This window comes from Ursus arctos, unplaced genomic scaffold, assembly GCF_023065955.2.
Source record: "Ursus arctos isolate Adak ecotype North America unplaced genomic scaffold, UrsArc2.0 scaffold_17, whole genome shotgun sequence".
In the NCBI taxonomy this organism is placed as follows: Eukaryota; Metazoa; Chordata; class Mammalia; order Carnivora; family Ursidae; genus Ursus; species Ursus arctos.
The window spans coordinates 17,304,876-17,323,568 of NW_026622841.1; the positions used below are offsets into that span (position 1 = coordinate 17,304,876).

General features: G+C 42.5%; 1 protein-coding gene across 1 annotated transcript in view; it reads left to right on the forward strand.

The window, feature by feature from the left end:
* FECH (ferrochelatase) overlaps positions 1-16,011 on the forward strand; it is a 32,520-nt gene extending 16,509 nt beyond the window's left edge. The window contains exons 5-11 of the mRNA XM_026496381.4: positions 736-870; positions 3,685-3,791; positions 7,104-7,202; positions 10,084-10,191; positions 10,603-10,767; positions 14,136-14,195; positions 14,669-16,011. Coding sequence (XP_026352166.2) covers positions 736-870; positions 3,685-3,791; positions 7,104-7,202; positions 10,084-10,191; positions 10,603-10,767; positions 14,136-14,195; positions 14,669-14,803 — 809 coding nt within the window. The 3' untranslated portion in view covers positions 14,804-16,011. The remainder of the gene's footprint in view (positions 1-735; positions 871-3,684; positions 3,792-7,103; positions 7,203-10,083; positions 10,192-10,602; positions 10,768-14,135; positions 14,196-14,668) is intronic.
* Positions 16,012-18,693: the final 2,682 nt, after the last annotated feature.

Genomic DNA, 18,693 nt, shown 5'->3' on the forward strand with positions numbered 1-18,693 from the left:
TGTTACTTCAAATCCGAATTGGTGCCTCCAATTTAAGCTTTGTTGTTGCGTTTCCTTCATCTTTTACATGAGGAGAATCATTTCAATCATTTGTAATCCGTGAACGGTTGTTGAGTATCCCAGAGCTTACCTCGGTGACCTGGGGCCTGAGGAAGCAGGAGGGAACCGGGGCCGGTGGAAGCGGGCTTCAGGGCCGGGAAGGGGCACGGGCTTGGGAGGGACAAGACCCACATTCAATTTCAGCTCCACCCTCTGCTAGGTGTGACTTTGGGCAGGTTTATTAACCTTGGAGGGTTTCAGTTTCTTAATCTGAAAAATGGGGTTTAAATGAAAGAAAAAATACAAGCAAAGTGTCCACCACGGTATCTGGTATATCAGAAGAGGTTACATTTCAAGAAAAAGTGTTATTTCTTTCCTTCCTTCTGTTGAGTCTCTCTTATCTCAGTCAAGAGCAGAGAATAAAGAACAGAAGTTTGACTTTTAAAAACTACTGTGCTCGGTGGAGGTGTGTGTGTTCTGGGGGGGAGGTTGATCCCAGAAAACAGGGGTTAAAAGTCCGTGCACTAGTGAAGACTGGGTAAGATCCGAGGAATATTCTAAACTTACCCACATTATCAGCCTCATAGGAAATTAGGTTAACTGTTCTTCGTTCTGGGCTTTGCATGATGTTTGGCGACTCTGAGGAATCTATATAAAGATTAATACTTTCTCCTTTCCACACATGCTTCCTAATAGCCCCTCACAAATACTATATTGGATTCCGGTACGTCCATCCTTTAACAGAAGAAGCAATTGAAGAGATGGAGAGAGACGGGATCGAAAGGGCTATTGCCTTCACGCAGTATCCACAGTACAGCTGCTCCACGACAGGTGAGGCTTCCCCTTGACAGTGGGCGGGTGGGGATGCGGGGCCCTAGCAGCCATCCCCGGGGAACCTGCGTGTGGAAGGAAAGGATAAATCATTTTCCATTTGAATGGCAAATCCAGCCTGTCCACTTTAAACACGAGAGTTCAGGTCAGTCCATTTAAAATCTCATGGTTCATCTGTCCCTTGAGTTATGGGCCAGTCGGCTGAGAATTACAAATGGTGGGTGGAAGGCGGTCGGCACTGGTGCTCGGCGCTTTAATGCAGTTGGGTAATGGATCAGTGACGAACGTTAAGCCACTTCTTATGTTTGTGTAATAAACCCTATTTTTATGGCAACCCTAATATTCTCAGTAACGTAGTGAAGGTGATAGCTGTTTCCATTTTGAAAGCAGAGGTACCGAGGTAGCACAAGAAATATTAGTATGCTTTTTTGTTCTGCTTTATTTATGGGTTGGTTTACTGGTTAAACCAAAGCCCAGCTTGACGTTCCCTTTGTCAACTTCTCTCAGTGTTCTAGATTTTGGAAAATATTACTGTGTGCTGTTTCCTGTATATTTAACTGGAGCAGGAAAATCATCGTGTTTGCCCTTCTGTGTAACGTTGGTAATAGGTAAAGCTTCTGCTGTTGCCTACAAACACATCTGTTTGCATTCTGCTTCAAGGATCGGGCTCAGCACATTTTGACTCCCAAATTGCTTTTGGATTTCAGTGCATATTGTTTCTGTAATTATAAAGAGAGACAAAAGGCTGCTAGAGGAGATGTTCAAAGCCTGTTGGTGCCTTAAACGTTTGTTCAGAGCTCCTGTGAAAATACCTGAGTTCTCAGACACCCTCAAGAGTTTGAGTTGTGACTTCTTTTGGGAATGTACCTCTGCAACTCAAAACGTCTGCTGATAGGTTGTCGGAGAAGGAATCAGATTTTCTAAATTTCTAAGCAGACCTTTGCCTTCCTTTAAAAAATATATGTCAAATGTAGGGGTGCCTGGGTGGCTCAGTCGCTTGAGCATCTGACTCTTGATTTCAGCTCAGGTCATGATCTCAGGGTCGTGAGATCGAGCCCTGGGTCAGGCTCCACGTTCAGTGTGGAGTCGGCTTGTTCCTCTCCTCCCTCTGCTTCTCCCCCTGCTTGTGCTCTCTCTCTCTTGCTCGCTCTTGCTTGCTCTCTTTCAAATAAATAAATAAAATCTTAAAAATATATATACCTTCATTGTAGATATCTGCTGTCAGCATTAGACAAGTTAAGAAGGTGGTTATTTGTGGGACAGAGCATTGACTGGGTTTCATCTCACCGCTGTCTCAGGTGTTAGTGTCTGTGTGGGCTTTCCCTGGTCCGGCTCACGTGAAAGGGCAGGTCCATCTTCGCTCAGAGATGCGAAAGCCTTCGGAAAGCACATCCATTCTTTGAGGCCATGAGAGTGTTGTTTACCTGTTGTATTGTTTAGACACAGGTTGTTGGGGCAGAGCCAGTATATCCTATGTATCAATCACATGCAATTGTTCTAGTTCTATTTTCCCCTTCATTACTACCTCGAGTAGTTCGTCACATGTTTCTGAGTCACCCAGAAGAACTCATGTGGCTTCCAGAATCCTTTTGTGGCTTCAGAAGTCCTGAAGATGATATTCGTCTGTACAGTGTGGCTTGCCCTATGAATATGCTGGTGACTGTGATTTCTGGAGAGATTGTTTTCGAACCCACTGTAGACTCAATTTGGATTTATCCGTCTCATTGTATTCCAGAATGGAACTCATTTCTCTTTTAAAAATTAAGTTTTAGGCTAAGTGTACATTTGATTTAACTATGGGCTGTATCCCGGCTCGTATTTTAATCTGGAGATATAACAGGTTAACAGTCCTCATCCTTACAGAAACCAGCGCACTGGTGTGGGAAGCTGGGAAAGGTTTTGGAACATTTGCCCTATGTTAAGATTGAGGAAGAGGCTCCGTGTTAGGATTGGTTGCATAGGATTAGTCTTGGCCTGCGTGCCAGCTCCCCTCGGCCAGGAAAAAGTTGCATTGGGTTGGCACCGTCTGCCTTCCTTCAGTCTGAATTTTCGTGATTTTGACCTCTTGGTTAAAAATACGAGTTTTGTTAGATTACTTGTAAGGACTTGCTACCCATTTAACTTCTTCTGGGGAATGATGATAATCTTGAAGAAGCAGATAAAAATAGAGAATGCTCATACAAATCTAAATAAGCTAGTCTTATCAACAAGTCATTTAAAAAATAGTTTTAAAGATTTTATTGTAAGGTAGAAAGTATGCATCTCATAGTAATAAATAAAAATATCCCACGCACTCAGGGTACAAAATTGCATATATGCTAAAATTACAACTTTGTGAAACAAAACAGCTCTACAGGAAAATAATAGGAAAGAACTCTGTTAGAGTAACACGATGGCTGTATTAGCATGCTGGATCATGGCCAGTGTCTTTTTTCCTTTCTGCCCCACCCCCTACATTTTCTGCTGAGGTGGATTACCTTCATAATGGGGGGAAAAATTAACATGCTTCCAGTTGTTAGACTTCATTCCTGCAAACAGCAGCGGCTTATGTTTCATAAATCCTCTACCATCGTGTTTCTCCCTAGAAATGGCCTCACTAGTCTTTGAAAGGCCATTGCAGTTAATTGCGTCTTAGTGATCTTCATTTGCAGGGTAGTTAAATCTATCTGCATTTTAGAGTGTTGAAATGATTGTAATTAGACCAATTCAGTATAGAAGCAGTTACCTGTTTCGAACTTGCTGCCTTTACTGGTCTGTTTTTCATTTGCACTATCATCCACACGCGTCTACTAAGTGGTCCCCTGTATTTTTCAGGCAGCAGCTTAAATGCCATTTACAGATACTATAACCAAGTGGGAAAGAAGCCTGGGATGAAGTGGAGCACCATTGACAGGTGGCCCACACACCCCCTCCTCATTCAGGTAAGCCAGCCACTGCCCGCAGCCCCCGTCGGCCCAGCTTCTGGGGTGGGTCAGGTTCTTGTCCCTGCCTGGTTTGTGGTGTCCTTCTGAGCCTTACCGTTCTCTTGCTTAAATTGTGTGCTGGGATTAAAAAAAAAAAGTATTAGAGACTCGACATGTTATGACAAGAGAAAGTAAATTTAAAGATTAAAGGTTAGAGTCTTTCCTTTCTTCGGATTAACAGTTAGTTACAAACTAGAGCAGAATTATGTTTTGAGTTTCATGTTTCCCAATAATGAGGACATGGAAGATTAAACAGTATTTCCATTAATTTACGTTTATATACTGAATGACCGACAGATCCTGTATTTTCTAAATCCTTTAAAATGACAAAAGGTTTTAAAATTTTTCAATGTACTAAGTCTACTTGTTCTGACATGAAAATAGATTTAACATTTCAGTTGAGAAAGTCATATTAGAAGAAATTTCAGATTTCTCCCATACAATTATATTTATAGTATTTTCATGGACAGATGCTTAGTTTTTGGAGAATCAGTTAAAACTACAATTCAAAAGCCAATAGCTTTGAATTGGTTTTACTGTATACTTTTTTGCCATTTGTACATGAGGGTAATATTGGTAATTGCCCTAAAATGTACAGACATAGTTTTGTTCTGTCAGAGGAGGTTTCTGCCTTTGAGTTAGTTTAGGTAGGAGACATATGAAGTGATTTAGGTTTCATCCAGTTTATGTTTCACTCCGTGGACATTCTCTGGCAAAATACCCGTTTAACAGCTTTTTTAAAAGCCTGGAGTCACTTAAAATCTAACACCACTAGGTGGGGCCAGACATTGGTAAAAGCAGGCCTGCTCTTAGAGCCCGTGTTCTGTAGGCACAGAGGTGATGTCAAGGGTTAACACTTAGGTGGAAAAACAGTTTTAAGTAAAAGTGAAAAGGAGGTGCTTTCCCTTAGGGATGTGTGTCGTTCTGCTCTGAGGGCCCCCCACCCCTTCGCTGTATTGCTGGGTCCAGTTAGCACCGCGGAAGCCCCAGTGTGCCCCTGCTGGTTTGCTCTGGGCGGCCTGTGACTGAGAGCCAGGGGTTTGAGGTCAGCACTGACATGTGGTAGCAGAGAACGGAGGGATCTGCACAGCATCTGCCTGCCCTGATCCACTGAGTAATTAGATTTGTATTAAAATTCAGCCCTTTGAAAAGAGGGGAAGCAGAAAGATGGAAAGGTCTCTTAACTGAGGAAGTCTCCGTTCACAAAATGAAAGGGAATTTTAGAGGCATTTATCTGCCCTTCTAGCTGGTGTGATTGAAGGCTCTGAGAGCCGCCTGCCTCTTTCATTCCGCAGAGGGCTCGCACATCGAGGATACCGCCGATGGATTGTAGATGGTCTAAGTAGCCTTCTCCTTGCCCGTGGCTCCACAGTGTGGACAACGGCTTAGCGTCTGTTGTAAGCCGGAACAAATTGTGTTTCTGCACGCACTTTTGTGAGGGAAGAAAAGGAAAAATACTAACATTTTTTAGGAACAAAAGTTTATAGATAGGCTTTATTTATATCATGGAGCTGACATGAGGAGATTGATATCTAGCAGAAATTTTAAAAAAACAAGTCAAACCGTAATTGGAAACTAAAAATACAGTTAAAAACTAACACTGAAACTATCGTCTTGCTCTACGTTTCTACTTGTTATAGGTAGTAATTACTCGAAATTGTCATTTCCCTACTGTCATCCCTACTGTCATTTCATTGCTGTGTCGCTAGCTGCCGGGGTAATTGGAGTAAACGTGAGTTCAGGCTCCCATGTAAGCTTCACTGTGGGTCTCCTGACCCAGGCTGCTGTCTGTCCAAACAGTCCTTCCTGCACATCCTTCGTTTCCAAGCACTACAAAGACAGCCAGAAAATAATGGTTTTGTTTATATCTAATCTAACCACATTTACTCTATAGATAAATTATACATTTTGAAAAGGAAACTCTCTAGGTACCAGCTTGTACCTTAGTACATTTATTCACCCAATTTTGAGGGTGTGGAAAGATTAATAATATCTCAGTGCTAATTGATTAGGGAATTATTTGCTCTTCTTATAGTATCAACCCCTGAAGTATCAAAATACCAACAAGCGCAGATGTGCGTGGTTCCGATAAATCATCCTTTATGATTTTTTTAAAAACCTTTCTATTTGGAAATAAGTTTAAACATGCAGAAAAGTTACAAGACTAAGAATAGTATAGGAATTCGACTCTTTGCTTTGATTCACATATTATTAGCATTTCTTCCACTCTGTCATTTGCACGCTGTGTGTGTGTGTATACATTTTTCTTCTGAACCTTCCGAGAGTAACTTATATCTGTGAAGCCACCCTTGACACCTAAGTAGCAGGGATCTTCTCCTCCATAACCATGATATAATATTCAACTTCAGTAAATTTAACATCGAGACTTAAATTCATCTAATCTACATTCATATTCCAGTTCTGTCAATTGACCCATTAATGTTCTTTGTAGCATTTGCTTTCTGAGTTAAGTGACGAAGAATGATTAAAGTGGAAGATGAAAGAAAGCCTCTTCACATCGGGTATTTCAGCACCTATTGATGTAGATCGGAAGGAGCCAACTAGACGGAGGGAATTAACTGGTCTGGTGGACAGAGCTTTGGAGGCGGAGGCGGGGCCTGCCTGGCAGCCCAGGTCCCGCAGATGTGACTGAATGGCCCCCACATCGGCCGCCTCTTACCCCCTCTGTGAATTTAATGAGAGCTGTACAACCTCTCATCTGTTGTTATGAAGGTTGTTACGAAGACTGACTCAGGGAGGATACTGGGCTCAGAAGAAGGTCGTAAAAATAGAATAGTATTTTCTTATTCCTCTACTATTTGTGTCTAATGTATTTTAATGTGATAGGCCTGAAAGCCAAACTGAGGAAGATTTAGAAAGAGCCTGTAAGCTGTTTTCCTGCTAACCGAGCAAATGAGAGGTCTTAAAACAACTTCTCCTTCCCATCTGTGTCTTCTTTCCATCTGGAAGTGTGCCCTGTTCCTCCCGAGGGGAAGCAGATCCAGAGCATTCATTCTCAGTGAGCCATTAGCGAGCTTTAGAAGTTTCCCATCAAATTCCCTAGGCCCCTGAAACCGTTATGAGCCATTTTCATGATGAACCAAAGCAAGAGGAGACTGTACTGTTTGCAATTTTTTAAAAAAGAGAGTTCCAGTTTTTAAGGGTTGCCAGGAGATTTTTGTTGTAGCTCTCATTTTAAACATATTTTCTCTTCCTTCTATTTCTTTCTTCTCACCTCCTTCTCAACCTTCTTTCTTGCTGTTCCCACAGTGCTTTGCAGACCACATAGTGAAAGAACTGGACCGTTTTCCACTTGAGAAGAGAAATGAGGTGGTCATTCTGTTTTCTGCTCACTCACTGCCAATGTCTGTAAGTAAGAGCATTTTATTGGATGACCTAGCGGTAGAGGATTTCTGAATGTGCCAGTGGGACCCAGCTTCTAGAACATCCTGAGCCTGGTGCAAGGACAAGTTCTAACATCTCAGATTTACCTAGGTGCTCATTTAACTAGACGCATTTCTTGAAACCTAATAATAATTAATTCAAATTATAATATTGTGAATAAATATTGTCTTAATAAATTCCTTTGAAATGATCACTGGAGGGTATATTCATGAACAGGAGTTTTCAGTACATGGGGCAGGTAAAGGAAGGCTGTTTTTGCCTGCCCTGTTGAGGGAGCTCACCTGATGTTTCGGTCAGTGTGCAGCACTGAGGGCCTCCAGTCACACTGAGCCATCTCCCGTCCCATTCTTTTGTCAAGACTGAATAGGGGCTGTTTGAATTCCAGGAAATGATTACAGTTTTTAATCTGCCAGGACTAGAGCCCACATTTTAGCAAGTGAATACGGAGTGTATCAGGTTGTGATCTGGTTGCTCCTGTGTTTTTCACGTTACACTGGGTGTTCGCTAAAACACTACCTCCGAGCCCTAGCTCGTTGCACATTTGTGAACGAAAATGATGGAGCTAGTGTGCTGGGTGGTACAGAGATGTGCATGGAATGAGCAGCCCGTTGCATCAGCTCAGAACTATCATTGTGCCCAAAACAGTGCTTTCGAAGCCAGAGACAAGGCGAGTTAGTCTTCGGAGGTGTCATTAAGGGTTTAACTCCAGAGCTAATGGAGTTAACCAGAGCGGCAGGGGCCACTCTTCTAATCTGTCTTTACTGCCACCTGGTGGTCACTGGGGTCGAGCCCTTAACAGCTTTTCCACTCTGTCTCCACCCAGCAGGTGCCGGGTCAGCTGTAGGTGGCTTGGGAGAGAAATTTGTCTTCTGGAAGCCTGCCTATTTTATTTTAACCAGTTCACATTCTCTCTTCTGGTATCATGCAAATCCTCTTCACATGTCCATCCCGCTGCCCGCCGGCATCCTTTTCCTAACCGTCCTAGGTGTGATGAGGCCATGTGTGAAGAGCCCGAAGGGAAGCTCTTGAACCGGGAGAGGAGGAAACACACTTTTCCACATGATCGATTCCGTTATGAGCCAGGTGCTGCCTGCTCTTCCCTCCCCATCCGCTGCACTTCCTTCTCTCTCCCTCAGGGACCGAGCATGCTGCTGCCAGCTTTCTTTGCGGCCCAGGATCCCGTGTGGGACTGAGGAAGGCCATGGGGCCATGAGGAAGGGGCAGGGAAGACAAGGGATAGTCTAAGGCAGAAGACTGTTCTAGGGGACTTTTCTTTTCCTCTGCACTTGCTTCTAAGGACTTTTTCCTCCTCAGTGACTTTTTAAAGACTTATTATTTGGAAGTAATTACTTGGAAGTAATTTTAGACTTTAGGCAAAGTTGCAAAAATAGTACAGAGGGTTCATATATAAATATATACATACACACACACACACACACCCTTCCTGTAACTTCTCCTCATGCTGACCTCTCCATAACCACAGCACAGTGACCCGAACCAGGAAGCCAACAGTGGTGCAGTGCTGTGAGCCAAAGGCCGGGCTTGATCAGATTTCTCCACTTCTTCCACAATTGTCCTGTTTTGTTCTGGGATCCAGTCCAGCATCCCATGTCGCCTTTTGTTGTCACGGCTCCTCAGTATCCCCCAGTCTGTGACAGTCCTCATGCTTTCCCTGTCTTTCATGACCTTGATATTTTTGAAGAATGATTTAGTGGAATGGCAGTTATTTTGTAGCACGCTCCTCCATTTGGATCTGTCTGGTATTTTCCCATGATTCGATTGAGGTTCTGCAGTACTGGGAAGAACACCCCAGGGTGATCTCTCCTTCTCAGCGCATGGCATGGGGGTACCTGATGACAACAAGTCCTGCCGCTGGTGATGTGATCCTTGGCCATTTGTCTAAGGGGGTATCTGCTGGATTTGTACGTTGTAAGGTTACCATTTCTCTCCTCGTAATTTAAAGTATCTTAGGTGAGATGTTTTGAGACTACGCAAATGTCTTCTTGTTCCTCGACTTTTGCCCGCTAATTTTAGCATCTTTTGGTAGATCTTGCCTGTAGTAATTATTTCTGTGTTGTTCTAATGGTGACTTTCTATTTCCCTCACTCATTCTATATTTAGGTTTCTAATGGCTTTTTAACTAACTTTTAGTAATATCATAAAATAGTTTATCAGTATTTTATTTCAACAATATTTATTGAGCACTGTTCTATCCACTGTATTCTAAGCACTGTCATAGGATACAGGAATGAACAAAATAGACAGAAATCTTTGCCCCCAGAGAGCGGGGGTCGGGGGGGACAGATAATAAACATAGTACAGAAGAAAGTAGTATGGTATGTTAGGAGGAAATAAGTGGTATGGGAAGCAATCAAGCCATGTAAGGGGTTAGGGAATCCGTACACAGCTGAACCCATGTGCTGCTTCTCCTCTCTGTCTTTCTCCAGCAGCACTTGCCCCTGTGTTGAGCTGGCCCCATGGGTTCAGTAGGTCCCTACGCCATCCATACAACATTCTCAACTCCTGCCTTCCCTACTTCAGATGGGGGAACGGAGAGACCCATCCACCCTCGTTGGATGTTGTCAATTTCCCATGAGTAACACGGATGTAGAATTTGACATATTCCTAGGTACTTAGAGATATGTGAGTACGGTGTTCTCCTTCGGCCCATGAGGACATAGATCCAGGGAAGGTCTGGCGATTGAGCTCAGATTGCATCATCAGTAGTGCAGAAGACAGGAGGGGAGACTCCGGTCACCGGCTCACAGCACCTCACCGCACAGCCTGAGGCTCTTAGAACCCTTCACAGTGTTGGCGACTGACCACCCGCGTGTCTCTGCCGCAGGTGGTCAACAGAGGGGACCCCTATCCTCAGGAGGTGGGCGCCACTGTGCAGAGAGTCATGGATAAGCTGGGTTACTCCAACCCGTACCGACTGGTTTGGCAGTCTAAGGTAGGTGGTTTCCACACGTTTGCGGGCAGTAAGCCATTCTGAGGACGACTATTTTAGGACTTGTTATAAAATGATTCGATTTGGCTCTTTCTATAACCCGGTGGCTCACCATGAGCAGAAGGAACTCTGCAAGCAGGTGAAATGGAGGGGAAATCAAGTGACTAGTTGAATTTCATTGATTTAATGTATTATTTTTAGTTTTAATGGCAGAAATGGTAATTTATTTATATTATGCTAACTTCGAGGATTCAAGTTTAATATAGAAATACCAAAACCCACTAATACAAATATAAAGCATGGCTCTCAGTCGTACTGGAAGGGGTGTGTGTGTGTCGAGGGCAGTGGGCTGTGATCTGCCACAGACACAGGGGAAGTGGGTCCCTGTGTGCCTTCCATCCTCCTTTCTCACAGGTTGGTCCAATGCCCTGGCTGGGCCCTCAAACAGATGAGACTATCAAAGGGCTTTGTGAGAGGGGGAGGAAGAACATTCTTTTGGTTCCAATAGCGTTTACCAGCGATCACATTGAAACACTATATGAACTGGACATCGAGTACTCTCAAGTTCTAGCTAACGAGGTAAGTGTGGTTATTAATCCCATTCACAAATTGTGATTTGTTTTGACAGGAAACTTTCTCTGCAATGACATAATTCTGTCACTCAAAAATATAGTTCAGTGGTTAGCAGAGGGGAGTTGGGTGAGGGGTGGGTGAAGGAGTGGGGGAATTCAGAGTACAACCTGTCTTGATGAGCACTGAGTAACATGCAGAATTGTTGAATCACGATATTGTGTATCTGAAACTAATATAGCACAATGTGTTAACTATACTGGAATTAAGAAAAGGGTTTGTTGCATTGTTCGGTACATCTGTTTTTGCATGTATCGTGGCCTCGTTATTCTGAATAATACTTAATCTGAGTTAATCTGAACACATCCGGGTAATTCTACGTCAGCCATGGGGAGGGTTCGCAGGCATCACTGCGAGCAACATCATTTTGTCTAGTTTGAGTTTCTGTACTACCCGGAAGTAATAAAACTACATTTACTTAAGAAAAAGCAATCGTTCTTCTCACGAATTTGGAGGAAAAGAATTGTGGTGTCGTCATTCCTTTTCTTGGCCTGATGGTGCCCTTTACTTGGGGCTTTTACACTGTTTCTTGGTGGATTTTGAGGCATAGAAGAGTCATTGTCATTTAGGAGAAGACCGTGGAATGAACAGTGAAGCGGTGTGTGTTGTAATTCCCTTGACCTCTTTCATACACTCACTTAATTAGCTCTTTGCAGTGGGGTTGTGATCAATCTGATTATTGAAATAACAAATACCATCCTCAGTGTCTTGTAATGTAAGATGGATGTGAATTATCATTCACGGTGGAGAAAAACTTACTGTTCACCCATCTCACGGCTTCAGAGGGCCGGCCCAAAACCTGAATCCAATTTATAGCAGTGTTTCTGTGGGAATTGTGGAAGCTCTGGGACACACAAAACCCTTCCCCCTCTCATCTTCTGCCAGAACTCCTGATCCTGGTCCTCCCCATGCGTGATTGATGGAGGCCTGGCCTCATAGGATTCTTCACCCTTTGGGGTGGAGTGGCAGGTGCAGGGCAGGGTGAGAGTGGGTTGGGAACAGCTTTAGCCAGCACCCAACCCCACAGGTGTTTGTTTACGCGTGCTAGTCATCAATCAAATGTTGGGGAAGTTAGAGGGTGTGTAAATTACTTGTCAGTAGTTCTGATACAGAATTTATGGCGAAGTTGTAGTTGGCTAAAGTGAGGTTGCAGGGTTGTCTGTGGATTTCCTGTGATGGTGTCTTCCATATCCCACCCTGACCTTGGCTAATTGTGAGCTTGCTAAAAAGACTTATGTGCAAATATAGTTCATTCCAGTGTGTTTGGAAAGTAAGTTTTTGTTCGTATTGAATGATAAGTCACGTCACGTTCACTAATAACACTAAACCGAGGTTGTTCCTCAGTAATCAAAAGGAGCATTAGTGACTAATAAATTAGTCCATAGAGAGAATAAAGAAAACCATCTAGTTATGGTTTATTTCATTGTTTTAATGGAAGAATATACTATGTTTAAAACGACTTTCTTTAAAAAGTAGTTTGAATTTTTTCCTAAGATGAAATTATTGTTTTTTGATAATACAAATAATAAAGAGCTCAGACAATTCAGAGAAGTATCGCATAGAGAGTAGAGCTCACTCAGAATCTTACCCCTGAGAGGGGCGCCTGGGTGGCTCGGTTGGTCGAGTGTCTGACTCTTAATTTCGGCTCAGGGTCGTGAGGTGGACCCTTGCATCTGGCTCTGCGCTGAGCATGGAGCCTGCTTCGGATTCTCCCTCTCCCCCTCTGCCGGCTCCCTCTCTCTGTCTTAAAAAAAAAAAAAGAATCTTACCCCAAGAGGTAAGTTAATATTTTGATAAAATTAAATCCCCTTTTTTCTCTAAATGTGTGTATACTTAGGAAAAATGGTATGCTCCTACCTGTTTATGAATAAAATACCATTTTTTGCATGCTATTTTATTCATAACTGTTTTGCAACCTTTTTTTCCCTTAAAAATATATTATGGACCTAAATCAATAAATGTAATTAGATCTATATAATTATTTTAAACGAATACTTGATCAGTATATATTTAAGATGTTTCCAACTTTTTACTTTCCTAAACTGCTCAGTAATAAACATCATTTTCTTTTCCTTTTCCCAGTTATTTTCTTAGGAAAGATTCCTAGAAATGGAATTTAAACATTGGTAGCTATTTCATTGGCTTGCCCTACAGAGTTGTGTCCTTGACTCTCCCATCCAGAGTGTTCAAGAACACTGCCAGCATGGTTGTCCTGCTGTTACTGACTTCCATGTGGAGTCTTAGAATAGAGTCTCTTTTTTCCTTTTTTCTTTTTTTAAAGATTTATTTATTTGAGAGAGAGTGCGTGGGAGCGTGCGTGCGTGCGGGGGGGGGGGGGCAGCAGAAGAGGGAGAGAGAGACTCTCAAGAAAACTCCCTGTTGAATGCAGAGCTTGATATGGGGCTTGATCTCACGACCCTGAGATCATGACCTGAGCCAAAATCAAGAGTCGACGCTTAGCCAACTGAGTCACCCGAACACCCCGAATAGTTTCTTTTTCGGTTGAGAACTACGTGTTTGCTGAATCTCTCACCGTTTTTCCTATGCCGGTTAGAGTTCACTTAAAAGACAAAGCAACTGAAAAGCCATCGGCTTTTTGGAAAGGGAAAGAGAAGATCTTGACCACCTGAGTGAACAATAATTAGATGTTTCTTAATTATTTGGGGGATAATCAACTGAGTATTTGGGGGGAGGGAAGCAGGGATGATAGTAAAACAGTCCTCAGGTTTTATTTTGGGTTTTTCTATGTAAGAATATATTTAAAAACCGCACTCTGCATTGGATCCAATCTAGGTTCGATATACATTAAATTAATCTACCTCTTTTGGCATTTGGAATCAAAACAGGCATGAAGATTTATTTAATTAAAGCAACATTCTCCTTCGGTAGAGTCTGTAAAAGTGTGCATTAGAAAGGTAGAATAAAAAAGAATAGTAAGCAGATTTGGATTACTTGAGAATTCTGTCAAATACAGTCTCAAAAACGGTTTGGAAACTAAACACCTACGGGGAAGGCAATAGGGTGGGGGAAGGAATAGAAATTGAGAGCAGTTTTATGATAACAGAGGTGAAAATCTACATCTGTCTCTGGGCCCGGGATTGTTTTCATTTCTGAGCCGTCTGGGAACACTTTGGAAGTCAGACTTTAAGTTGTGCGTGTATCTAAGTCAATTTATTTATTTATTTATTTATTTATTTATTTATTTATTTATTTATTTATTTATGTAGTGGTTTCTTTTAAACAACAACAACAACAACAAAAAAAAACGGAAAATAAAATGTGTATGTGTTTTTCCTTCTTTTTCTCATTTGATTCAGTGTGGAGTTGAAAACATCAGAAGAGCAGAGTCTCTTAATGGAAATCCATTGTTCTCCAAGGTATCTATAGTGTTACAACCATTTTAGTAGAACATATCGGAGAGAAATCCTCTGAGAAACTCTTACAGAATATTGGTTTTCTCACATATTAGAACATTTTGAGTTCCAATTAATTACAAAAGTAAAATCGAATTCCTTATACTCTTGTTCCTTTTTCCTTTAGATAGCCCCAATTTTCTTATTTCTACCCACCTATAACTATGTCGCATTTAAGACCTGCCTTCCAGAGGCAGGGTTTAGCAGGTGGGGTAAGAGGATGTCCTCTAAAATCTCTATTTTAACTTTTCTCTAAATCGAGGATCCTTAGGAAATGAAGATATTAGAGAATCCAGTTCAAAGCAGTCATAATTCAGACGAAAAAAGCAACCGTCAGCCACAGTGGTTATGGGGGCAGATGGGAGGGGGAGATGCGCAGGGAGACAGCAGACGTTTTGCTTCTGAGGAATCTCTGCTTCTTGTCGCCCGTCTTCCAGGCCCTGGCCGATCTGGTGCTCTCACACATCCAGTCAAACGAGCTGTGCTCCAAGCAGTTGACTCTGAGTTGTCCGCTCTGTGTAAATCCTGTCTGCAGGGAGACTAAATCCTTCTTCACCAGCCAGCAGCTGTGACCCCCGCCAGAGGACCCCGTGGGATTAGGCAAATGCCCAACCCCCAGATGCCCCTGTTGTGGAGGAGGTGTATTTAGAGGTCAAGGAGGAAAGTAACACTGGTATCTGTACAGCCTTTGGGCACAAATTGTGTGATTGCTTGAGGAAGAGACTCTGAAACCTTACTGGGGTTTTCTCTTTTTATATACCAATACAGTAAGCATTTATAGTCTCCCTCTGTGGGTAAAGTTACCAGTCCACTGGGCTATTTAAAAAATAGTTTTAAAAATTTATCTTAATAGAGGCACACATATTTTAAATATAGATTTTGGTTTTATTGCCCAAACCCCTGCAAGGATCTAGAGAGTCCCCTCCGTGGGCTGTCAGTGTGAATGAGCTCGTTTACAGTCTTGTGCATATAGTTAGTTGTCCTTGTTTCTTAAGTGAACGTAGTGGAGTAAAGGAAATACGATTTGAAAAGGAACTGTTACCTGATCTCTCTGTAAGCCCGTGGGGTACAGAGTGCCGGTGAGGTGGTGTGGTTGCCTTATAAGGGCTGCTTTTGCCAGTGATGTCGCCATTAGTTGGTCATTTTGGTACTTACGTGTGAACCTCACTTTCTTCACCCTAAAACCAAATCAAGTACAGATTCCAAAAGTGCTTTGAGATTCCCCAGGCACACAAGGCTAATAAACATGTAGAAATCCAGTATTTGTCATCCGTGCCTTGATGAGGGTCTGTGGTGTCATAGGAAACGGGGCTCCCACTGCTTCCTGTCTGCAAACGCCAGCGAGGCGGGGAAGTGCTAACGATGGGCTTCATCTGTGACGCTCGTCCCAGCACCTGGTGAACCTTTCCGGGGAGCATCTTTATTTTGGTTGAATGTCTTCTTTCTGCCTGTTTGTTTGAAGCATTATTTTATAAAGTCAACTATGTTTTGTAATATTGAATTCTTTCTTAACTTACAATTTTTATTCTAAGAATTATACAACCCTCCTATTGGAAATTTGAAAAGTAAAGAAAAGAGAAATACCACTCTGATGTAACAGCTACTAATCGTGTTATTCTAGCTCATGCCATTCCTTTCCTGGGGATATTTTTAATGCCATTGTAACCTTGAATTTGTGAGTGAAGAGTTGTTCTAAAAATGTAAAAATAATGTAAGATCAGAATCTGATCTCCTATACGTGGATTTAACTGGATTAAAACAATCTCTGATGGATCCGTAATGAATTTGTAATGATTACCTTCTCTTTCCTCCAAGCTCTAAAACTTTGTTCTTCAAAAGAGCATGTCTTTGATGTTTTTAAAGCCAGTTCATAAACTGCAAGCATTAGAGGAGTCATAGATCTTCTATATTCAGGATTTACCATATTAATAAGTATTATCACATCATTAAGGCTTTAACCATTTGATTCATGCTCTCTGTGAGATCAAAACTAATGCAACTTAGTTAATAATCAAAATTATTAAATAGGAGGAATTTACTTTGGAATACAAGAAAAGAAACGTGCCGTCCATTGTAGTTAATAATTTTCCCACACTGATAACAGCTCTGAAATTTGAATAACAGGTGCATTTTATTCCAAATCGGTTTTCCTGGTAGTAGATTGTGTTTCCAGAGAAAGGTACAAGGCGTAGATAGTTGGCTATTTCCATCAGCTTTGGGGAATTAGCTTCGAGGTAGACTGGGTGACTGTCCCACAGCAAAGTGAATGCTCTGGTTGGTGGGATGGCCCTGGAAGGCAGGATAGGCCTGCAGCCCTTTTCCCTGCGGCACATCGGCTGAGGGCCTGCTTCACTTTGACTGTATTATGCACATGTCACAGAAAACTCTGATTCAGGAGCTCTTGCTAGGATATCTGAAACCTGTCATTTCCTAAGGAAACCTCTGAATCACCAGTGACTGGGCTGTCTGGAATAATATCCTTGATTGTGAGTGGGACGAGACTGGCCCTTGTAGCGAGAGGCCAAGGGCATGTTACTGGGATCCCTGCTCATGAGAAGGGTTACCTATGACTGTTATTAACCAAAGATGGGTTAGGGTCACACTCGAGGGGGGCACGTGGTAGGACAAAATCCACAATTGTTCTCGGAGCTGATAGTCTTTGGGAACAGTGATGCTATTCGTCAGCTTTGAAATCCACCTGTTTGCCCAGGTACTTAGCCAGTGCGCTGCTGGCAGTGTCTTCTTAGGAACAGACCGGCTTTAACTGATGGATCAACCCATACAGGAGCCTTGCCGGCTCTGTGACGAGGAGGCAGTGCAGCCTCCCGGGGTCCTTGGAAGGCCCAGCTCCCTGGATGGATAGCATGGAAGGAAGGAACACTCCTGAAGAATCTGCATTCTGGAACCACTTACCTTTTTTAAATTCAAAGAAATGTTTGCACTCAAAGATTTAGTCTACTCGAGGAGAAATGGAACTCCTTGTTAAAAGCCCTTTAAATGTCTTTCAGTTGGTGCTGAACCATAGGGAGCCCTCATGCCTTCCCAGTAGTACCTCAGAGGACACATCCTTGGTTAGTCATCCCATGAACAGAACATGATGTTTCTCTAGGATTCTGTTAAATTTTTCTTTATGGCTGAAATTATTTAGACAGGGATATCTATTTAGATAGGAAGGGAAAGTGGATTTTCCACTTCAAGTTGCCCAAATTAAGCCTTTCTGAAGGGATGTTATATCCACAATCGTAAGGTCATTTTAGGTCATTTACATATTCAGCTGATATTGAAAATAGATTGTTTTCCTCTTAATTTCTCTTTGAGGAAAATACACTGATTTGGTGGGATGAGTTTCTTAGAATAAAGTTGTTGCACTTTTTTTCCCCCTTGGCCAATCTGTTCTTATAAATTGGGCATTTAATGCAGGAACCTCTAAGGTATGTAAGAGAGGCCATTTGCTCACTCAGATGCTACTGTGTTTCTCCAGATGTTATTAAACCAGGAGGGTGAGTGCACACCACTGGGCAGCAGCGAGACCTGCACCCGTCCCAGAATCAGGAACCACATGGGTCGACGGTCCTAGAACTCCGCTGTGTTCATTCCTCCATCCTGGGGGTGGGAGGGCATGGGGAGAAGGGGCCAGCTTGTACGGCTGTAGCCAGAGGGCAGCAGTTAAAGCTGGTGGCCAGAGCAGTGTGTGTGCACACGTGTGGACACAGGTACGTTAAGCCGGGGGCCTCAGAACGCATCTTTAGTACCTTGTCTCTAAGCTCTTGACCTAGCCTGAGAAACCCTTCTGTCAGAATCCTGAAGATGGCACAGGAACATGCTTCCCAACACTGGATGGAAATGGGAAATTTGTTGAGATGTCACAAGCTGGAAAAGAAAATTCTGAGCTGTCTCTTAAAACCAGTGCCCTGAATTAAAATCATCCAGTTTCTCGGTCTCAAATAGCAATACGGGGAATGCTTAGAGGAAGACAAAAGCTAACCATTCCTTTCATTATTTCTAAAAATTACAAAATTAAAAACATGTCATCAAGGTCATGCCCCAGAAAGGGTTTGTAAATATTCTCAGGAGTTTTGTTCTGATTGCCTAATAATTGAGATTCCTTTGTAACAAGTCTCTTTAGTAGCTTCCCAGTCCAGGTGTGGCTTTTTGTGCCACATTTTACTTTATAGAAACTAGTGTCATAAGGTTTCAGAGTCCATACATCAAGTGGATTGAATCTGAACCAAGAAACCTGCATTACGCTTGAGTCGTTGCCAGTTAAAATATTTAATCATGTCGTAATTGTGTCGAGTGTGCTCACCTAACCAGAATCCCTGGTTAATTCAAACACTGGTACTTGAAAACTTTTGATTTTTGTTTTTTGTTGTTTTTTTGCTAGATTCCTTCCAGCTGGACAGTTGTGTGGTATGACTGCTGTCTGATCTTTGCCTTAAACGTTGTGCCTCTTTTCAAAAGC